This window comes from Myodes glareolus, chromosome 1 (genome assembly GCF_982192425.1).
Source record: "Myodes glareolus chromosome 1, mMyoGla1.1, whole genome shotgun sequence".
Taxonomy (NCBI): domain Eukaryota; kingdom Metazoa; phylum Chordata; class Mammalia; order Rodentia; family Cricetidae; genus Myodes; species Myodes glareolus.
In genome coordinates, this window is record NC_142026.1 from 58,349,977 (window position 1) to 58,367,311 (window position 17,335).

General features: G+C 51.0%; 1 protein-coding gene and 1 long non-coding RNA gene across 4 annotated transcripts in view; one reads left to right on the forward strand and one right to left on the reverse strand.

Annotated features, from left to right (window-relative positions):
• LOC125404400 (uncharacterized) overlaps window positions 1–15,182 on the forward strand; it is a 45,300-nt gene extending 30,118 nt beyond the window's left edge. Inside the window, exons 2-6 of one of the 3 annotated variants that reach the window (XR_015738156.1) lie at window positions 1,135–1,277; window positions 3,221–3,272; window positions 3,522–3,619; window positions 10,148–10,190; window positions 10,869–15,182. This is a non-coding gene — a long non-coding RNA (uncharacterized LOC125404400). The remainder of the gene's footprint in view (window positions 1–1,134; window positions 1,278–3,220; window positions 3,273–3,521; window positions 3,620–10,147; window positions 10,191–10,868) is intronic. The other 2 variants (XR_015738157.1, XR_015003519.2) reach the window with 2 other exon arrangements.
• Fcgbp (IgGFc-binding protein) overlaps window positions 3,610–17,335 on the reverse strand; it is a 35,198-nt gene continuing 21,472 nt past the window's right edge. Inside the window, 9 exon segments of the mRNA XM_087907318.1 lie at window positions 3,610–3,766; window positions 3,875–4,146; window positions 6,237–6,620; window positions 9,289–9,488; window positions 12,302–12,875; window positions 13,218–13,789; window positions 14,761–15,304; window positions 15,791–16,401; window positions 16,701–17,274. Coding sequence (XP_087763444.1) covers window positions 3,757–3,766; window positions 3,875–4,146; window positions 6,237–6,620; window positions 9,289–9,488; window positions 12,302–12,875; window positions 13,218–13,789; window positions 14,761–15,304; window positions 15,791–16,401; window positions 16,701–17,274 — 3,741 coding nt within the window. The 3' untranslated portion in view covers window positions 3,610–3,756.

The following is a 17,335-nucleotide window of genomic DNA, read 5'->3' on the forward strand; positions in this document are numbered from 1 at the left end:
CTCTACCAACGCTCAGACCAAAGGGGTGATCCTGCCTCTAGGAATCCTCTCTATGAAACCTCAGACTGCGTGCTCAGAATGAATCCTCAGACTGTATCTGAGCTCCTGTCTCCTCCCGCTTTATATTCCTCTCTCTGCCCAGTCATATCCCTTCCTATCTCCACCTCCCTAGTGCTGGGATTAAAGGCATGTGACTCCCAAGTACTGGGATTAAAGGTGTGGACCATTGCTACCCGGCTCTGTTGCTGTCTTAGACTGGATCAATTTTGTGTAGCCCAGGGTGGCATTGAATTTACAGAGATTCATTTGCCTCTGTGGCACTGAACTCACAGAGATTCATTTGCCTCTGTCTACTGAGTGCTGGGATTAAAGGTGTGCACCACCACTGCTTGGCCTCTATGGTTAACTGGCGGCTCTGCACTCTGCTCTTGAAGCAAGCTTTATTTGTTACAGCACAAACAAGACATCACTATACCACGTTTGGGGCTTCTCTCACAGTGTGTGTCTGGACAATATTTGTGCCCACATGTACCTGTGCCTCACTAAACAAATGTTTCCTAGACTGCTTTGAGCATGCTTTTAATATACTGTATTTTTTCTGTTAAAAACTAATTTATCTGGCTCTGAGTGAATGTAGCCCACTCTCTGTTTAGTATCTCCTCAGTTGGGGATATTCTCTGGGGGGAATGTAACCTCAGCGAGGTCTGCCATTGTCATCCTCAGGCTCAATCTACAGTCTCCACTTTATTCCAATCTTCAAAATATATCCACTAACTTTCAGTCCAGGGACCCTCGGGGCTTGAGTGGGTAGCTAGCAATACTGAGTAGCTATACTCAATGGTCATAGCTCAATTCATCTCCCATCCTGATTCCTTTTGCTTTATGAGGGCTTGCAGAAAAACAAACCAAGAACTAAGCATTTGGCTACTCCTCATGGTGCAGAAGACTTTCAATGCCTGTTATCTTCCTTCCTGGGTATTCCTATCCCCAGGTCCCTTTTTCTCACTGCTAGAATTTCCCAATCACTCTGTAGATGGATATGGCCACGGCTGGCCTTTCTATTGTAAAATGTATTTCACTCTGCAATTCTGGTCCCTGCTTCCTCTAATGGCTACCCTGGTTTGGTTCTTCCAGAATTCAATAGACTCAACTTCAGATGGTCATACGATGAAGATATTGATGCATCTCTCCTGGGCCAGATCTCAAAGCATCATCTTCTACACTAGATCAAATGGGACAGCATTTCTGTGGGACTTGCCGGCCAACAAAACAAGCAGGTATTTTATATCAATGATTTCTGCAGCTGCCTTGCTTCCTAACATAGACAGCACAACACTGGGGCCATAGGCAGGGTTTATGTCTTAGGAAGTGCTGAAGGGAGACCTCTATTTTGCCCTCTTATAAGAATATGAGGCTCCATATTGATTGAGAGAGGAATGAGACCAGGTAGGCAGGGGTTAGACACGGTGGAAGAAATCGCAGCTGTGGCCTTTGATTGTCAAAAATATCCCTTGGTGATTGAAGATCCTTGATGCTACAATTAGGTCTTCCCACTACATCAAAAACAGAGACTTTGGGTAATTTCCCAGTTGCCACATATGCACGCCAGGGGAGGGTTTGCATGGTCAAAAGATCCTGACTTTATTATAATACCACTTGCATTGCAACTTTGTCTTCGTGCCTCCCTAGACTTTTCAAGAGAATCATGGAAGAAATACTTTAAAAAGGATGAACTGGTGCACCATGATTTGGGAGAGAAAAAGGGTCACCTTATTCTCATAAATCTATCTCATACATAGTCCTACCTCACATCACTTATCTCCAACATAGTCATAAAAAACGGTGAATCTGTTGTCTCTTGCTGCTGCTAGCCCACCTCAGGTCCACCCACTCTAAGCACTCAGATGTGTACTATCACTTTGCTTTGCCCAATATACTTCAGCTTAAAGAGTTAATGTTTCTCAGCTGAATTCTTCCCTTGGCGGAGAAAAGAAATGAACTCTCCAGTGCAGTAGCAGTCACTGCCTGCAGGCCACCTCTGAACATGTGTTCAAGGTTGAGCCGTGAGCATGCAGCAGTTTGAGTGGCATTTCCCACCCAAACAGTAACACCACCTGCAGTTTCCTCTCTCTCTGCTGCTCCAAACAGCCCCTGCTCTCCTTTGTAGAGGACTTTCCAGCCTGCCCTGCCACGCAGTAACAATGTACTTCGCACACAAGCTTGCTGCCCACGTAGAAGGGATAAGACTCCCAGCCCTTGCTCTTCACGGCATGTTGGCATCCTTCCTCCCTCGTCCCTTAGCCTCGGGCATACAGAAAGATCTACTCCCATCCTTATAATTAGCATACTAACTCCCAAGCTTTCCCAACACACTCCTCCAATCATGATGCTTCTCTGAATTCCAGTAGGTCCCCTGAACACTGTGGCTTCTCAGTGCCTGGCTTTCCTCTCGTTCAGTGATCATGTCTTCAAGCCAAGCTGTCAATCCCATATCACACTTATGCTTTATGGTGGGAGTCCAGTGGTGGGGATAACCCTAGAGGTCCCAGCCTGCTCATCTCTAGACGGCATCAGTTCCTGAACTAAAGTTCGCCCAGAGACTCAGCTCCAGGCACCTCATTTTCTGCCCACCAGCTTCTGCATCTCCGCCTTATTCTCTTTAGTACCAGTACTCCAAACATTCTTCCGTCCCAATCTCCATTAGCTGGCCGTAAACTCATGATCCTGCATCTCCTTCTGACTGCACTGCCCTCAGCACCCATCCAGATCCCCACCCCAAATCATCACACACCTTCACTCACATCCTCAAACTGTAAACTGACCCAGTTCTCCAATGACTCTGTGCCAGCCCTCTAGAAGCACAATGAAGACAGATAAAATACAGGGTCACTCTAGCTACTTTGTAGCAAAGCTCCTTGAAAGGAACTTTTGCACTTCCTGTCTTTGTTTCATCACTGCTTCTGGGACTCATTCCAACCAAGCTTTCCCGCCCATCAGCAGACCAAAACTCACAAAAGACCTCCAGGTTACTAAAACCAGTGAGGCATTTCCTGCTATCTTAAAGCAGCAGCCTTTGCCATGCCCTTCTGCTTAGTCTTCTTGTTTTCCTCCTAGCTTGGGCCTCCATCAGCTTCTCTGTTCATTTGCCTTGTTGACTGAACTCAGGAACTAAATCCTCACTCCAACTCTGAGAAAATCCAAGCCTTTGTTCTATTTACAGGTGATGGAACCAAGTCAGGGAGGAAGCAGGAGACTCAACAGGCTTGTCAGTGGTAAAGCCAGAATATCTCTCTCTCTCTCTCTCTCTCTCTCTCTCTCTCTCTCTCTCTCCCTCCCTCCTTCCTCCTTCCCCCTCCCTCCCTCCCCCCTCCACCTCTCCCCCCATCCTGTCCTCTATCATTTCACCACCACTCCTCTAGTCCCCTGTCTCTATGACTCCCCATCTCCCCAGTGCTTCCCAACTCTGGCCATCTGCTCCTTCACCTGCTGTGCCCCACACATGAGCCCCCGTTCTCTCCTAGTAGACACCCATCATAGACACCATCATCATCCATGTCTCCCACTGTGGGGAGGAAGCTGGGGAGACAACAGGAGGCAGACACACTGGCACACAGCTTGGGTAAGACATTTACTCAATGCTTTCAGATGTGGCCTCAGTGGCTCAGCAAGGGGGAGGGACAGGGAAGGGACACACAGGGCATCCTTCAATCACTGTAGCTTCTGGAAGATGCAGGTCTTGAAGTGTCCATTGGCTGATCAGCTGGAACTGCAAGAGACAGACACTTAGCATTTCATGCTGCAGACTAAGTACCCAGCCATCCACACTACCTCCTCCCCCAGTCCCTAAAGTCTGGCTTCCATTCTCCAGCCTCACCATGGGGAGAAGTCCTGTGCTTCCCATTTCTCCATTGATGTGTTCCCCTCAGAGCCAAACTTATCATTAGTCTTGTCCCCATCGAAATTTCCACAGGCTCCACACAGGATGGCCTCATGGTCATCACCGACTATCACATCCAGATGCCCATCTATTCCAAGTTGGACCTGGACCCCTCCCTCCTGTTGGACCAGCATGGAGCCATCAGGCAGCCTCTTCACAGACACAGATGTTAACACGTTAGCTGGGAGATCCGCTCGGAGACCGTTCACCTGGTGTGGGGGAGGGGAAATGGAGACGTGAGACCTGAGTGACAGAAGAGCTGAAGGACCTCAGCTGGTGTCCTCATGCACAGTAATGATTCAAGCACAGGGACGGGCAGGCGCTGGCAGGGATGGGGCCTGGAGAGGAGGGTTACACGAGAGATGCACAGGTGGGAAGACAGCAGGAGCTGTGTGCATGCTTATGCTGCTCTAATATAAAATTAATTAATGTGTATGCTCATGCCCTGATACAAATGTGGAGGTCGGTCGGCAGCTTATGGGAGTTAGTTCTCTCCTTCTACTATGTGGGTTCCAGGGATCAAATTCGGGTCTCATTAGGCTTGGTGGCTCGTTTCCTCACTAAACCATTTCACCTGCCCAATAGCAACTTACGAGTTTTGGCAGGACATCTTTCTGATACATTGATAAGGATAGAAAGAGGAGGAGTGGTGGCTTGGATCAAAATTTCTCCACAACTTTCCAAGGTCTGGTGCAAAACATTCTGTACCAGACAGAGAAGCAAACCAGGAGTTCCAGATGTGAAATATTAAATCATAATGTTCAAAGTGAACAACCCTCTAGGTTGTCTGCAAGTAACTGGATCTCCAGCAAATGCAACTGTATCGGCTCCTCTTTTGGGCTTGTGTCTGAATGAAGGTGACAATCCCAGAAGTGTAATACCCATGCGGGACATTTCCAGTTTCTTATCAGGGGCTGCAGACTCAGCAGCCTTGTGACTGTTTCCTGGCGTCTGTCTGTTCTCCCCGATGGGTTAAGCTTTCTTATGTTAGATTCCCCAGTGAAACTCTTTGGAAAGAGATGTTCCCACTCTTTCTCAAATGTTAATCCCCTGAGTCTCTCTCCCATGTCATCGGGGATGTAGGTACATAGGTGGGAAAGACAGACAGATCTCAGAAAACAGACGGGTGGTGGGAGGGAGGGAGGGAGAGTCAGAGAATGAGTAGGTACAGACGCTGGAAGCAAGGAGGGGAACAAGAGACGGCTGCAGCAAAGGACACACAGAGACGCAGCGGATGGACAGTCTTGCTGGCTACAAACTCTGCAGTAAGAACTGGTTGAGTCGTTTCAGTGACCCAGCACGGTGCCTTGAGGAGGCTGAGCTTATTCACAAAAGTCAGGATTTCCTGGTACCTCAGGTACTGGCAAGAAGTGGTGATCTGGACTGGTCTCTCATGATGATAACAGTGGGAGCCATTTTTGTCCATGACAGGCAGACAGTGCCAATGTAACCAACATCATTGGAAACTTGAAGAGATGCTTATATGAACGTCCCTGAAGATATTTCCCAGGCTTTGTCATGACTGTTGTTGGGGGATTTAAGGACTCTGTGATTCCAGTAGGGGACCCTTGGGAGCGAGTGCCTGTGTCCTTAGGACTGCACTAGGTGGCTCCTTCCTCTTGCTGGTTTGGCCTCATGTCCTTTTTACTGTGATCTGTCTTAGTTATAACTATATGCCGAGTCCTCTGAGGGAATCATGGTGCCTCTCTGAGAATGGCTCAGGGGGAATCCTGATAAGTGACCCCAGCCTGGCCAATTATAGCATGCTTTGCTTAAGATCACATTAATTAATTCCAGTATTGGACACATGGCATAAAGCAGCCTAGTGAGATGCATCATAGGGACTTTCGTTAGATCACTTTGTACTAAGGTAGCAAAGGTGGCAGACGACAGGCCTGAGGCAGATGCTGAAGCTGAACAATTGGTCAGCAAGTCTGAAACCTAGAGGTGTGAACTGACAGGGTAGCTAGAGTGTCTGGGACCGTCTCTGGGTTTCCCAGATATGGATCCAGACCATTTATTTCCCCTAAGGCGGTTTGTATTTGTTTCTTGCCACTGGTGACCAGCGGAGGCTTGATTAAGACCAACAGCAAAGCTATGCTGTTACCTGAGTGTAAGAACTCAGGCCAAGGAGAGGGACCCAGGCTGACCTCTAGAGACAGGTACAAATCCAGAAAAAGTGCAGAGACCCAGATGAGGGAAATACCACAAAACCGTCGGATAGCCAGGATGTAGGATACCGTGATAGGAAGAAGGAAAGCCCAGGGAAGACGTCCGTGCCCTCTGTGCCCAGGCTTACCCACACGCCGTTGCTTCGGGTCACAGTCACAAGTCCATCCTCAAAGAAGATGTGGACTTTGTCCACGATCTTGTCATTGCCATCGCAAGACTGGACATCAGCAACCACACGGTACCAGGGCACAGGCTTCTGGATTCCCGGGCAGAGAGAAGAAAGCTCATAGACACCAGGGGAGCTGATGGCATTGTAAGCCCCATCGAAGGTGGTGAGGTTGGCCCCCACAGTGATGGAGCAAAGACCATGGGCAGGCTGACAGCTCCGGACTCCTTCTTGGAGCTTACAGACTTGGCCAGACGGGCAGGCAGTTGGATGGCATGACAGGCCGGTGCTTGCAGAGCAGCAACAGAGCTCGCTGCAGTCTGAGGTCAACAGTGAGGAGTTCACCTGTGCACAGAGAGGGCGGATGGTGTGCATTCACACAGGGAGCCTGTGGAAGCTCCCAGTGAGAGGTGGTGTGTGTCCTCTCCCCAGTGGTAGTCTCAATGGCCCTCAGAGGTCAGGCAATTCATCCCCTCACCACTGTCTCTGCCTCAGATTGCGCCTAGTTATTGTGAGAACAAGCCGGAGTTAGGCCAACCAGAGAATGAAAGACCACATGGCGATAATGTTACCAGCTCTAGACTATTTGTTACGGCGTGAATATGGCTTGTCTACCTGAACCCATGCAGGAGTTTATTCCTCAAAGTGGTATGTATGAAGAGATTGGAAACTTCATGTTTAGAAGTGAGGATTCTGCGGGGTGATTAGATTAATAAAGTCACCAAAGTAGAACTCCCAGGATTGAAAGATGGAGGCTTTTAAAGGCTAGGGAGGGGCTACACCTTGACAGAGGCAGACACATGCTCCTGCCATGGCATCACGCAGAGGGGGCTTCATGAGAGCCTGCATCATGAGTGCTCTTTAGACTTTAAGCCTCCAAAACTGTGAACTTTATAAGCCCATTTCCTCCACGAAGTAGCTTGCATTAGCTCCTTTCTTACAGCGACAGAGTAAATTCATGAGCCTAGAAACCAAGCAAACGTCACGGGACCCATCAAGTGAGGATAACACCCAGAAGCTAAGTGAGGAGAGAGCAGAATCCTCGGCTCAGACTGGAAACACACAGCTATAAAAACAAGTGACACATTAGAAGAGATCTGTAACGCTGTAAGAGCTAGCTATGTGTAAGGGTGGGCAGTGCATCCCCACGGGGTACGATAGTGGCAGCACAGATGAGGCATTCCCATGTGTATCAGGCCCCCAGGCTTTAACTGACCCATGTAAGAGAAACCATTCTGACCTTAGAACTCAGCATGTAGACTCCAGCACCTGCCAAAATGGAAACAAAGACCTAATCCACTGAAGACCTGGTCCATAGTTCCAGAAAAGTCCCTAAATGTACTGACCTTGCTTTCTGACTTCTGTAGTTCTGCTTCTTGCTAACTGAAGTGTGACAGCCAGGATGTGGTTTTAATACATAAAAGAGATGAGGGACTGCAAGACTCGGGGCTACATGATCTGGACGAGTTCCCCATGCAGATGCTGGCTGACAGTGAAGACTCTGATTTCAGCTTTGTGCGTGTCTGCATAGTGGCCCCTGCAGGACTCACCCCAATCACACATCGACCTCCCCTGTGTCTCGTCCCTCACCAGCTGCTCCTTTTCCATGCCCCTCTCAGGCTCCCTGGGCCCCCAGAGCCCCGACTCTATCTAGATCCCAGATCACACTAGATCCTAGGCTCTGCAGACTGTTTCTCTTCTGCCTCCTTTCACTCTCCGGTGAGGTCATCAGACTTTGTGAAAGCAATGCAGAGTCTGACCCTCAGCTGGCCCCAGCCCAGAGAGAAGTAACTGCTATAGCTGACTTTACTGGAACAGCTGGTGAATATGGTTAAAATCTACAGATTAGATAGCAGTGTGGAGTCAACATTACTTTCCTGGTTTTGATAATTGTCGTCTGTCATATAAATAAATTTCCTTATTTTTAAATGTGAGATTAGGAGGTGCAGGTAGATGCTCTGGAATAAGCTAAAAGGTAGAAGAAGGGGATGTGCACTGGGCTGGGGCACACGGCTGATTGTGAGAGCACTGGGGGGCTGCGGAGCTGACCTAGGGGATCTGGATGACTTCCAGGAAACAGTAAGACCCGAAGGAAGAAGAGTTTGGCTCCCTTTGCAAATGGCAGACATTGTCTAGGAAGAGTCTCTCTGTAAATGGGAGGAACGGCCAGCACATCTATCTTGCTGGACTGCTACGACTAAAGATGAATTAACATTTCAAACAAACTTGGCCACACAAAGAGCTTTTGAAAAGCATCAACAAGGATAAGTTAACTATTAAATCCCAGATCACACTGTTGAATGATTGGCAGCTGAGCCACCCACTGCACTGCTATAGATTCTATTCTTCTTGCTGAATGTGATGTATGGGAGAATGATCCTGTGCTCACTGGGTACCAACTGCCCTGCGCATCAAATGTCTATGTTGACCCAACCATTCTGCAAGTGAAGAAGTTCAGAGAGGGAAGGGTAGTGGAGGAATGCTCCCACACCAAAAGATAGCCATTCCCAATTCTTGGGACCAAGCTTGCTACCTTAAATGGAAATGTGTGTTTGCAGTGTGATTAATGTTATTTAGATGGAGAGTTATCCTGATTGTCTAGGTGGGGAATCCCGTGGACACTCATAAAAGGACTATACAGGGAGATGTCAGGTCACCCAGAGAAGTGATGGCAGACACTGGAGTGGTGTGGCCAAGCCCAGGAAAGACCGAAGCCACCAGAGGGTGGGAGAGCAAGGAGTAGATTTTCCTCCAGAACCTCTTAAGACAGTGTCAGCCTTCCACTGCTTTGACTGTAGTGCAGTGAGCCTGACTGACTCTTGGTCTCCAGACTGGGGAACTAAGTTCTCTTGCTTTGACCTGCTGAGTCTGGGGTGACTCAGTACAGCAGACACAGCTGGGGACGGGTGATGGTCCCCATGTCCCCATCCTTGAACAGAAACCCAGAGCACAGTAAGTCTGAATGTCCCTCCAGCTTCTCCACCCGCACTGCCTGCTTGGAGTCCCTGCTCACCGGCATGTAGTGGCCATTGTAGGTGCAGCCGCACTGCTGGGCAGGAATGCACACACCCTGGGAGAGCAGGAAGTGATCGTCACACTCACATCCTTCAAAGCAGCGAGTGCTGCACTGGGTGAGGCCAGCGAGAGCAGCACAGGAGCCCTGGCAGGAGCGTGTGCAGACAGAGTAGTGGCTGTGGGCAGGACACTGGAGAGCTGTAGGAGAGGAGGCAAGGGTGGTCACATGTGCTGTAGGATGCCAATGACCTGAATCTACTGAATCTTAGGCCTGGGGTGAGTGATTGCTGTAATCTGGATGTGAGGTACCCCCACTCCTCATTCACAGAAAAAAAAAAAAAAAGTTGATCTCCAACTGCTGTATGCAATGACTGAGAGAACCCTGACCTAGTTAATGGATTCATGATTTGCACAGCATACCCGGAGACTCGACAGCCTTTGGTGAGAGACATACTTAGTTGTATGCAATTTACTAGGGTTCTATCTGTCCACCTGACAGAGGGCATGCCAAGGCTGCAGAGCCTTCCGCCTATAGCATGGTGTTCCTGGCTGGTTTTAGTCAGGTTTATAGTCAGTATCGAGAACAAAATCAGAGCATAAATATTTGACAAATGGTTTCTAAGGAGATCAGAGGTTCTAGAATGAAGCCGGGAACATTGAACTTGGAGAACAAGAACCATGATCTGAGGATGTCTTGGGAATCATCAAGACCGGGCTATCATAATCTGAAAAGGGGGAAGTGTGAGCTTGAAAGACTTTTCTCTTGAGGAAAGAGAGCAACTGGGGCACCTTATTCACTCAGGGCCACCTAGATGCTTGTTTACCCAGAGTTAATTTCACTATGCTCGCCCTCCCAGGCACTCCGAGACGACTGCAGACACTGAAGTCATCTGCATGGAGGTAAGTTTGTGAAAATGGAGACTGCAAGAGTTATGGGAGTCAGTGGCTTCCACCCAGATTTTAAAAATATCCCTGAGAGGCGAGGCCATGTGTAGTGAGGATAGGATCTGTATGGAACCCCTGAGCGGGTGAGGCAAGAGCTGTGAGGATGAAGCTGAGGATGCCAGGGAGTTAGAGAAAGCAGGGATGTGGGGCATGTGGAGGACAGCAGCAGGCAAGAAGTACGAGAGGAAACTGGGCAGAAGCAGAGGCACTCATGAGGCAGAGGCAGGCAGATCTCTGAGTTTGAGGCCAGTATGGTCTGCAGGATGAGTTCCAGGACAGCCAGAGCTATAGAGAAACCCTGCCTTAAAAAACTAAAAAAAAAAAAAATGAGGAGGAAGAAGGAGGAACGAGAAAGAAAAGAAGGAGGAGGAAGAAAAAGAGGAAGAGGAAGAAGAAAGAGAAGGAGAAGAAGACAGAAGCCATGAGGCCTGTAGCTGACAAGGCCTATAGACTAGGGGCTCCCACACTCTTTGGAGCTCACACTGTGTCCATATTTCCCCTGCTAGGTTTTGATCTTACTTTGGTTCCATCTTTCCCTTATATGTGACCAATCTTCCTTTTTAGTGAAGGAATGTGTACCCCATTATTCCACTGGATGCTAGAAATGTGTAATTGTATTTTGCTTGTTTGCAGAGGCTCACATCTAAGGGTCTACATTGAGTCTTGGGAAAGACTCTGGATTCAGACATTTAAGCCATGTGGGAACTGTAAAGACTCTGGGGAGTTTGGGAGATGGATTGGACACAGTTTTCATTATGACATGGATACGAGTCTGCTGGGATCAGGGGTAGAATGTTTGGAGATGAACAGTTCCCCGAAAGACTCATACACTGAAGACTTGGTCTTCTTGGTGGTCTAATGATTGACTGGTACTTGACTCATGAACGCTCTGACCTTATCAATGGCCAATCCACTGATGGATATATGGTTTTATGTGTTACTGAGGAAAAATGGATATTTTTGGAGGTTGAGCTTGAGTGAAGAAAGCAGATCAGCTAGACTGGGCTTTTCAAGAATACCTGTTGCCTGCTCCCGGCTTTGAGCTCTGTGTCTGCCTCTGTCACCTCTATCTGCTTCTGCCGTAACCCCATCCTACCTCAAGCTCAAGCATGCAGTCAGTCATCCTGAACACAAATGCCTGACACCCTGAGCCAATGTAAATCCTCAAAAACGGTTTCTTTCAAGCATTTGCCACAGTACAAAACCTACCACAATGCTGCAGGGGACACAAGCGCCGAGGACCCTATGCTAAGGAGCTTGTGTCCAGTGGGATCGACAGCTTGAGTGGCCATGGCTGGTGGCTGCTTGAGAAAAGCAGATACAGGCTTGAATGGGATGGGGAGTCATAGGCCGAGGCTTGAAGCAAGGACAGTAGAAAGACAGGCATAGCTCTGGGCTCTAACTAAGCAATATCAGAGTGGTGTGGCTGTCATCGAATGGGCACTGGGATAGAGAAGAAAGATCGGATTTGGCATAAAATGCTGTACTCAGATTTAAGGATCACCGGAGGAGATTACCCAGGAGGCCATGGATACATAAGCCTCGTACTCAGGAGGAAGTCCAGAGCTGGAGATGGTGTCTAGTGCTATCACTGGGACAGTTGCTATGCTGTGGAGGGGATGATGGCACTGTGTTGAGTTCCTGCTCTCAGGAGACTGAAGGAGAAATGACTCTGCCATAAAACAAACATCAGCCTTGTCGTGCAGTCTGACCTGGCTTGTCCCTGTCCTGCGAACTGGAAAGAGGTGTGTGGTCCAGGATTGGGGGTTTAGCGGTTGCCACCATATCTGAGGGAAGGGTCAGTGAGCCACAACTCAGGACTCTTGTGGGCTCTCAACCCATCCAACTCCCTTCCAGGTCACTGCAGAAAGCTGAGAACGGCCCTGGGAAGAGGTGGGTGTGAGGTCTGGGGAGAGTGGACTCTTGACTAGAGTCTGAGACCCCTCGGTCAGAAGGAGAGTGGGAAAGCCACAGAGGATGCAGGGGCAGGGCTGGAGGAGGCCCTGTCACAGGCAGGGATTTCTCCACAGCCCAGAAGTTTCCAAGAGGGGTCCCCAGACACTCACGGCAGAAGTCTTCTGTCCTCCAGGGCTGCACGGTTGCACCAGCTGCCTGACAGGCTGCGGTATAGGCTGCCAGGCTTTGACAGAGGTATGTTTCATTGCCCTTATGGGCACACAGGTCATACACACATTGGCGGAAGTATTCCAAGGGACTCAGAACCTGGTGACAGGCTGCGAAGGGGCCTTTAGGGTCCTGCATCTTCCCACAGGCTTCGTTTTTCTCATATTCTTTTGTCTCCTCTGCCAAGCACACAGGGCAGCCTTGGTCTCCACAGCCTTCACCACAGTCCGGGGAGGAGCCGGGAGCTCGCCAGGCTTCTCCAAAGGCCTCAGCACTGGGGGCTAAGGCTCCATCAGGCAGCACAAAGTCGTCACTCCAGTTCCCATTGAAGTTCCCACAGAGGCCACAGAGATGTCCACGGAAGGAACTAGGGATGGACATGAGGACATGGGCATCACCGTCGAAGAGAACCTTCAATCCATTTTTGGTCTGCAGAATCATATTCCGGCCTTCAGCAGTCACGCCCACACGGTCTACAGTCACGGGTAGGACGACAGCTTCATCATCCACTGTCACCTGGGTGGAAGGGTCAGTTAGGATGAGGGGATAGCAACTCAGTTTAAGGCACGTCCTCACAGCTCCTGCACAGAGCATTGTCTGTCTCAGATCTTCTCTGAAGAACTAAGTCCCTTTGGGGCTAAAATCAGGTCCTGTTAAACTCCCAGGATGAAGTTAAACTCCCATGACTACAATAGACTCTGAGGTGGGACCTTTTACCCACAAACCCAGAACTGTCAGGGTAGGGCTGTGCCGTTCCCAAACTTTGGAACTCTCCAAGCTCTACTGAAACCCTAGAGGGTGAGACTAAGGTGAGGTCATGTCCCTACCAGAACACTGGAAAGGTTTACGTCTACTCACCCGTGGGCCGTGAGCCAGGGCCACAACATGGCCTGCCACGGTAACCACCACTTGCTGGGGTTCACCTGCCGAGTTTTTCTCAAGCACAATGGAGAACTCCTCATCTCCAGGTTTCGGGTCACAGACACTGGCCAAGACATAGGAGCAAGAGCCATGAAGATCATACACCCGTCCGTCAAGGGTGACGTAATGGATGCCCCCGTTGGCTAGGCAGTGGCCACAGCCAGAGGGATAGCAGGCCTGAACACCGTTCTCTATCCGGCACTCCTCATAGGGCTTGCAGTCTGCACCTTCCTTGCAGGTGACCTGCCCATCGGCTCCACACTCACAGAGCCGCTCACACTCAGGGCCTGGGTAGAACGTGGCACCCAGCTGGTAGTAGCGTCCATTGTAGAGGCAGCCGCACTGGCCCACGGGCACACAGGTGTCACCACTGAGCACAAAGCCAGAATCACAGGCACAGCCCTCACGGCAGATGGTTTCACAGCCCTCTGGGGCCAAGAGGCTTGGGCAACTCACAGGGCAGGAGTCGCCACAGAGCTGGTAGTGACTGTTGGCAGGACACTGGATGGCTGTGGGGATAGAGCAAGGGAGAGTCAGGCAGAGGCAGTGGTGGCAGCAGAAGGGCTGGTGTGCAAGAGCCTGCCTGAGACAAGCTGGTGCCGCTGGATTGCTATGGGACCTGACATAGGACATATGACAGGGGCACTGATTTGGGAGCTCAGGTGTCGGGGTGTGACCTCGTCTCCCTGAGAAGCACGTGTCATCCTGACAAATACTTCTAAGGCAAGGGACCTTCTGGGGGATGCAACCACATGCATCTGACCAGAACAGACCAGAACCGATTACGGCTGCATCGGGGTGCATGACTAGGGACCCATGAGTGTGGGAGATCTGTCACCCTGACTGAAGAGAAGGAAGATGGTGCCGACATGACTGGAGCTCCCGCTGGTCTCTCAGACATCCTCCGTCTCAGGGTGCGACCCTGCCAGTGTGTATGTGATTGGGTGCCATTGACAGGGTGCCCCTACTCAGCAGATCTGCCCGAATGTGCTGCCCCCCACCTCCTGATTCATTCTGCTTGGATCTGCCCAGGACAGGTCCTGATTCCAGCAGAGGGGGTCTGACGTCTGACCAGTGTGTGACAGGTGGTATAGGGTCTCACTGGGCTCTCTGACTACTCTTGTGTATGTGGCAGTGGTCCAGTGTGGGAGATGGTCCAGGGGCTTCTGACTGGGTGTAAATCCCTTGACCTCTGACAGGGGCTCCTTGCTCAGTAACTGTCACTGGTCATATCCAAGTCCACTAGGAAAATGTCCCTTCCAGAGTAGTCTGCACCCAGGCTGTGTGACTTCGAGTGCGTAGTTGGGTCCTTCCCTACCCCACTGGTGGTTTTCAATATCAGTGCCAGGATGTTCCTCTGACAGGAGGTGGTGGGGCTGGGCCTTGAGCTTCACTGGAACAACAGGGCTCTTGTCTTAGAGCCCCTGGAAAGAGTTGGGGGAGACCCTGTCTGTGTGGAGCTGCAAGGGTCAGTACTCACGACAGAAGTCTGGTTTCCTCCACTCTCCAAGTTGGGCCCCAGCAGCCTGACAAGCAGCCACATAGCTGGCCACGGCAGGACAGAGACCTCCTGGATGGCCCTCAGCTTGACAGGCATCCAGCAAGCAAGCCTCGAAGTACTGTGTGGGTGGCACGAGGCTGTGGCAGGGTGCTAGTGGACCTGCGGGGTCTGAGATGATGCCGCAGGCATTGGGGCCACCGAAGGATTCCTGTTCCTCGGGTGTGCAGATCTCCGGGCAAGGTTCAGGCTCGCATTGGTCACAGCCTGGGTCTCCGCCCACTTTCCAGCCCTCAGGTTTTCCATCTACATCTTTCAGGTCATCGTTGGGATTTTTGTTGTAGTTCCCGCACAGACCACAGAGGGTGCCTGCATAGGCTGCCGGCACGTGCAGGCGCACAAAACTGTAGCCATCAAAAGTCAGGGAGAGCCCTGCTGCAGTTTTCACCACTACATCTGCTCCACTTAGGTAAATGCTCAGTCGCTCATCCAGGTAGAAGGGCAGAGCAACGAACTCTCCATTCACCTGCGGGGCGGAGAGAGGTGAGAGGCGTCGAGTGTTTTGCATGTTCCCACCACTTATAAGATACAGGGTTAAAGTAGGTTACTGCCCCTGCTATTTTAAGAGTAAAGACATGTGGAGTCATGGACTCTTTTTGGTTTTGTTTATATTCTGTTTGTTGCCTCTTGTAACAAGGAGCGACTATTGTAGGCTAGGCTTCTGCAAGTCTCTGCAACCCTCCTACCGCAGTCTCTGAGAGCTGAGTTAACAAAAGTGAACCACCTCATCAGACCATGTCTCTGGTTCTTTGTGCTACCGTGAAGCAGGTACTTTCAACACTCCTCCCTACAGAGGAATAACGGAAGGCTGAGTCTGGGGAAGCCTTTACTTCTAGTCTTCCTGGTCCCACAATGTAGGCTGAACCCAGCATCACGGTCCTGCCAAGCTGGGGATGGTCCATCCCTCATCTCTCCTGTCCAGCAGAGGCTTCGTGGCCCACAGCCCACTCACCTGTAGCTGCCTTGGCCAGCGGGCGCTAAGGGTCAGGCTGAGGCCGTAGATATTCAGAGTGACACTGCGGGTGTAGCTGACCGCCTGGCTGCCCCTGTGCTCATTGACCACAGTGACATTGAAGTTTTCAATCCCTGCGGGTAGTTCTTTGCAGGGTGCGCTCAGCAGGTACTCGCAGGTGCCTTGGAAGTCAAATCGGTGCCCATCGAGGGTGGTGTAATGGGGATCACCCCAGGCTTGGCACTCAGCTATGCTTTCTGGTTGGCAGCCGAACTGGCCGGAGGGCAACAAGGCACACTCCTCACCCAGCCCACAGCTGGCAGACGTGCAATTCAGGGATTCACCTCCACAGCGACACCTCTCAGAGCAGCTGGCATCAGTCCAAAACTCGGTGCCTGCTTCATGGTATGTGCCATTGACCCAGCAGCCACAGCCACTGTCCTGGGAAACACACTGCCCAGCACTTAGCACGAAGCCCTGGTCACACTGGCACCCCTCCACACAGGGCCCGTCACATGCAGCTGGGGTTGTGTGGCGTGCAGGGGGCGGGCAGCTGGCTGGACAGGGTGGGCCACAGAGCTCATAGTGGCTGTTGTCAGGGCAGGCCATCTCTGTGGGCAGATGAAGGGCGGGAGAGAAATGAAAAATGGTGTTGGAGTGGCCTCTGGGCACGGAGTGGCAAGAGACATCAGCAGAGACAGAAGGGGACAGGGAGACTCCCAGATGCAGTGATGCAGTCGGGGAGGGAAGCCGAGACAAAGTAGAGCAGATGGCGTGAGAGGCAGACAGAGATGATGAACAGGGGACACACAGAGACAGCCAGGAGACAGCGACAAACAGCAGCCAGCAGAAAGACCCAAAGGGTGGGAGTGGAGCCAGCCCAGCCCTTGCTCTGGTCCCCACCACTCACCACAGCCAGCCTGAGTCCTCCAGTCTGTGATTTGGATGCCAGCAGCCTGGCAGGCAGCAGCATAGGCAGCCAGTGACTGGCAGAGTATGTCTTTGATGCCACCGCCCATGCAGACATCCAGCACGCAGCCCTTGAAGAAGTCCTCAGGAGGCACATGGGCATGGCAGCTGGCAAAGGGGCCCCCTGCACCAGGAGCCAGAGGTCCACAGTAGCCAGGACCCTCATACTCCTCCAGTTTGTTCTCTGGGCACACTGGACAGGAACCCTGACATTCATTCCAGCAAAGAGGGTCCCACCCTGGAATCTGCCAGCTGCCACCCCAGGTGGGTATTGAGGATGCCGCTGTGCCGTTAGGGAAGACTTGGTCATTTTGGGGGTTTTTGTCCATGTTTCCACAGAGCCCACACACTGCATCATGGTAGCTACTGGGCAGCGTAACCTCTACCCTCCAGTTCCAGTCATAGGTGACCTGAAGCCCGAAGTCTGTCACCAGTATAGCCTTGGAGCCTCCGTGGACCACTGAAATCCGCCCACCAGCCAGATAGACAGGCAAGACCATCAGAACTCCATTCACCTGGAGAGAGAGGGAGACCAGTGGGGTCAATTTCCTTTTCCTCTGCCCTTCTCTCTGGGTC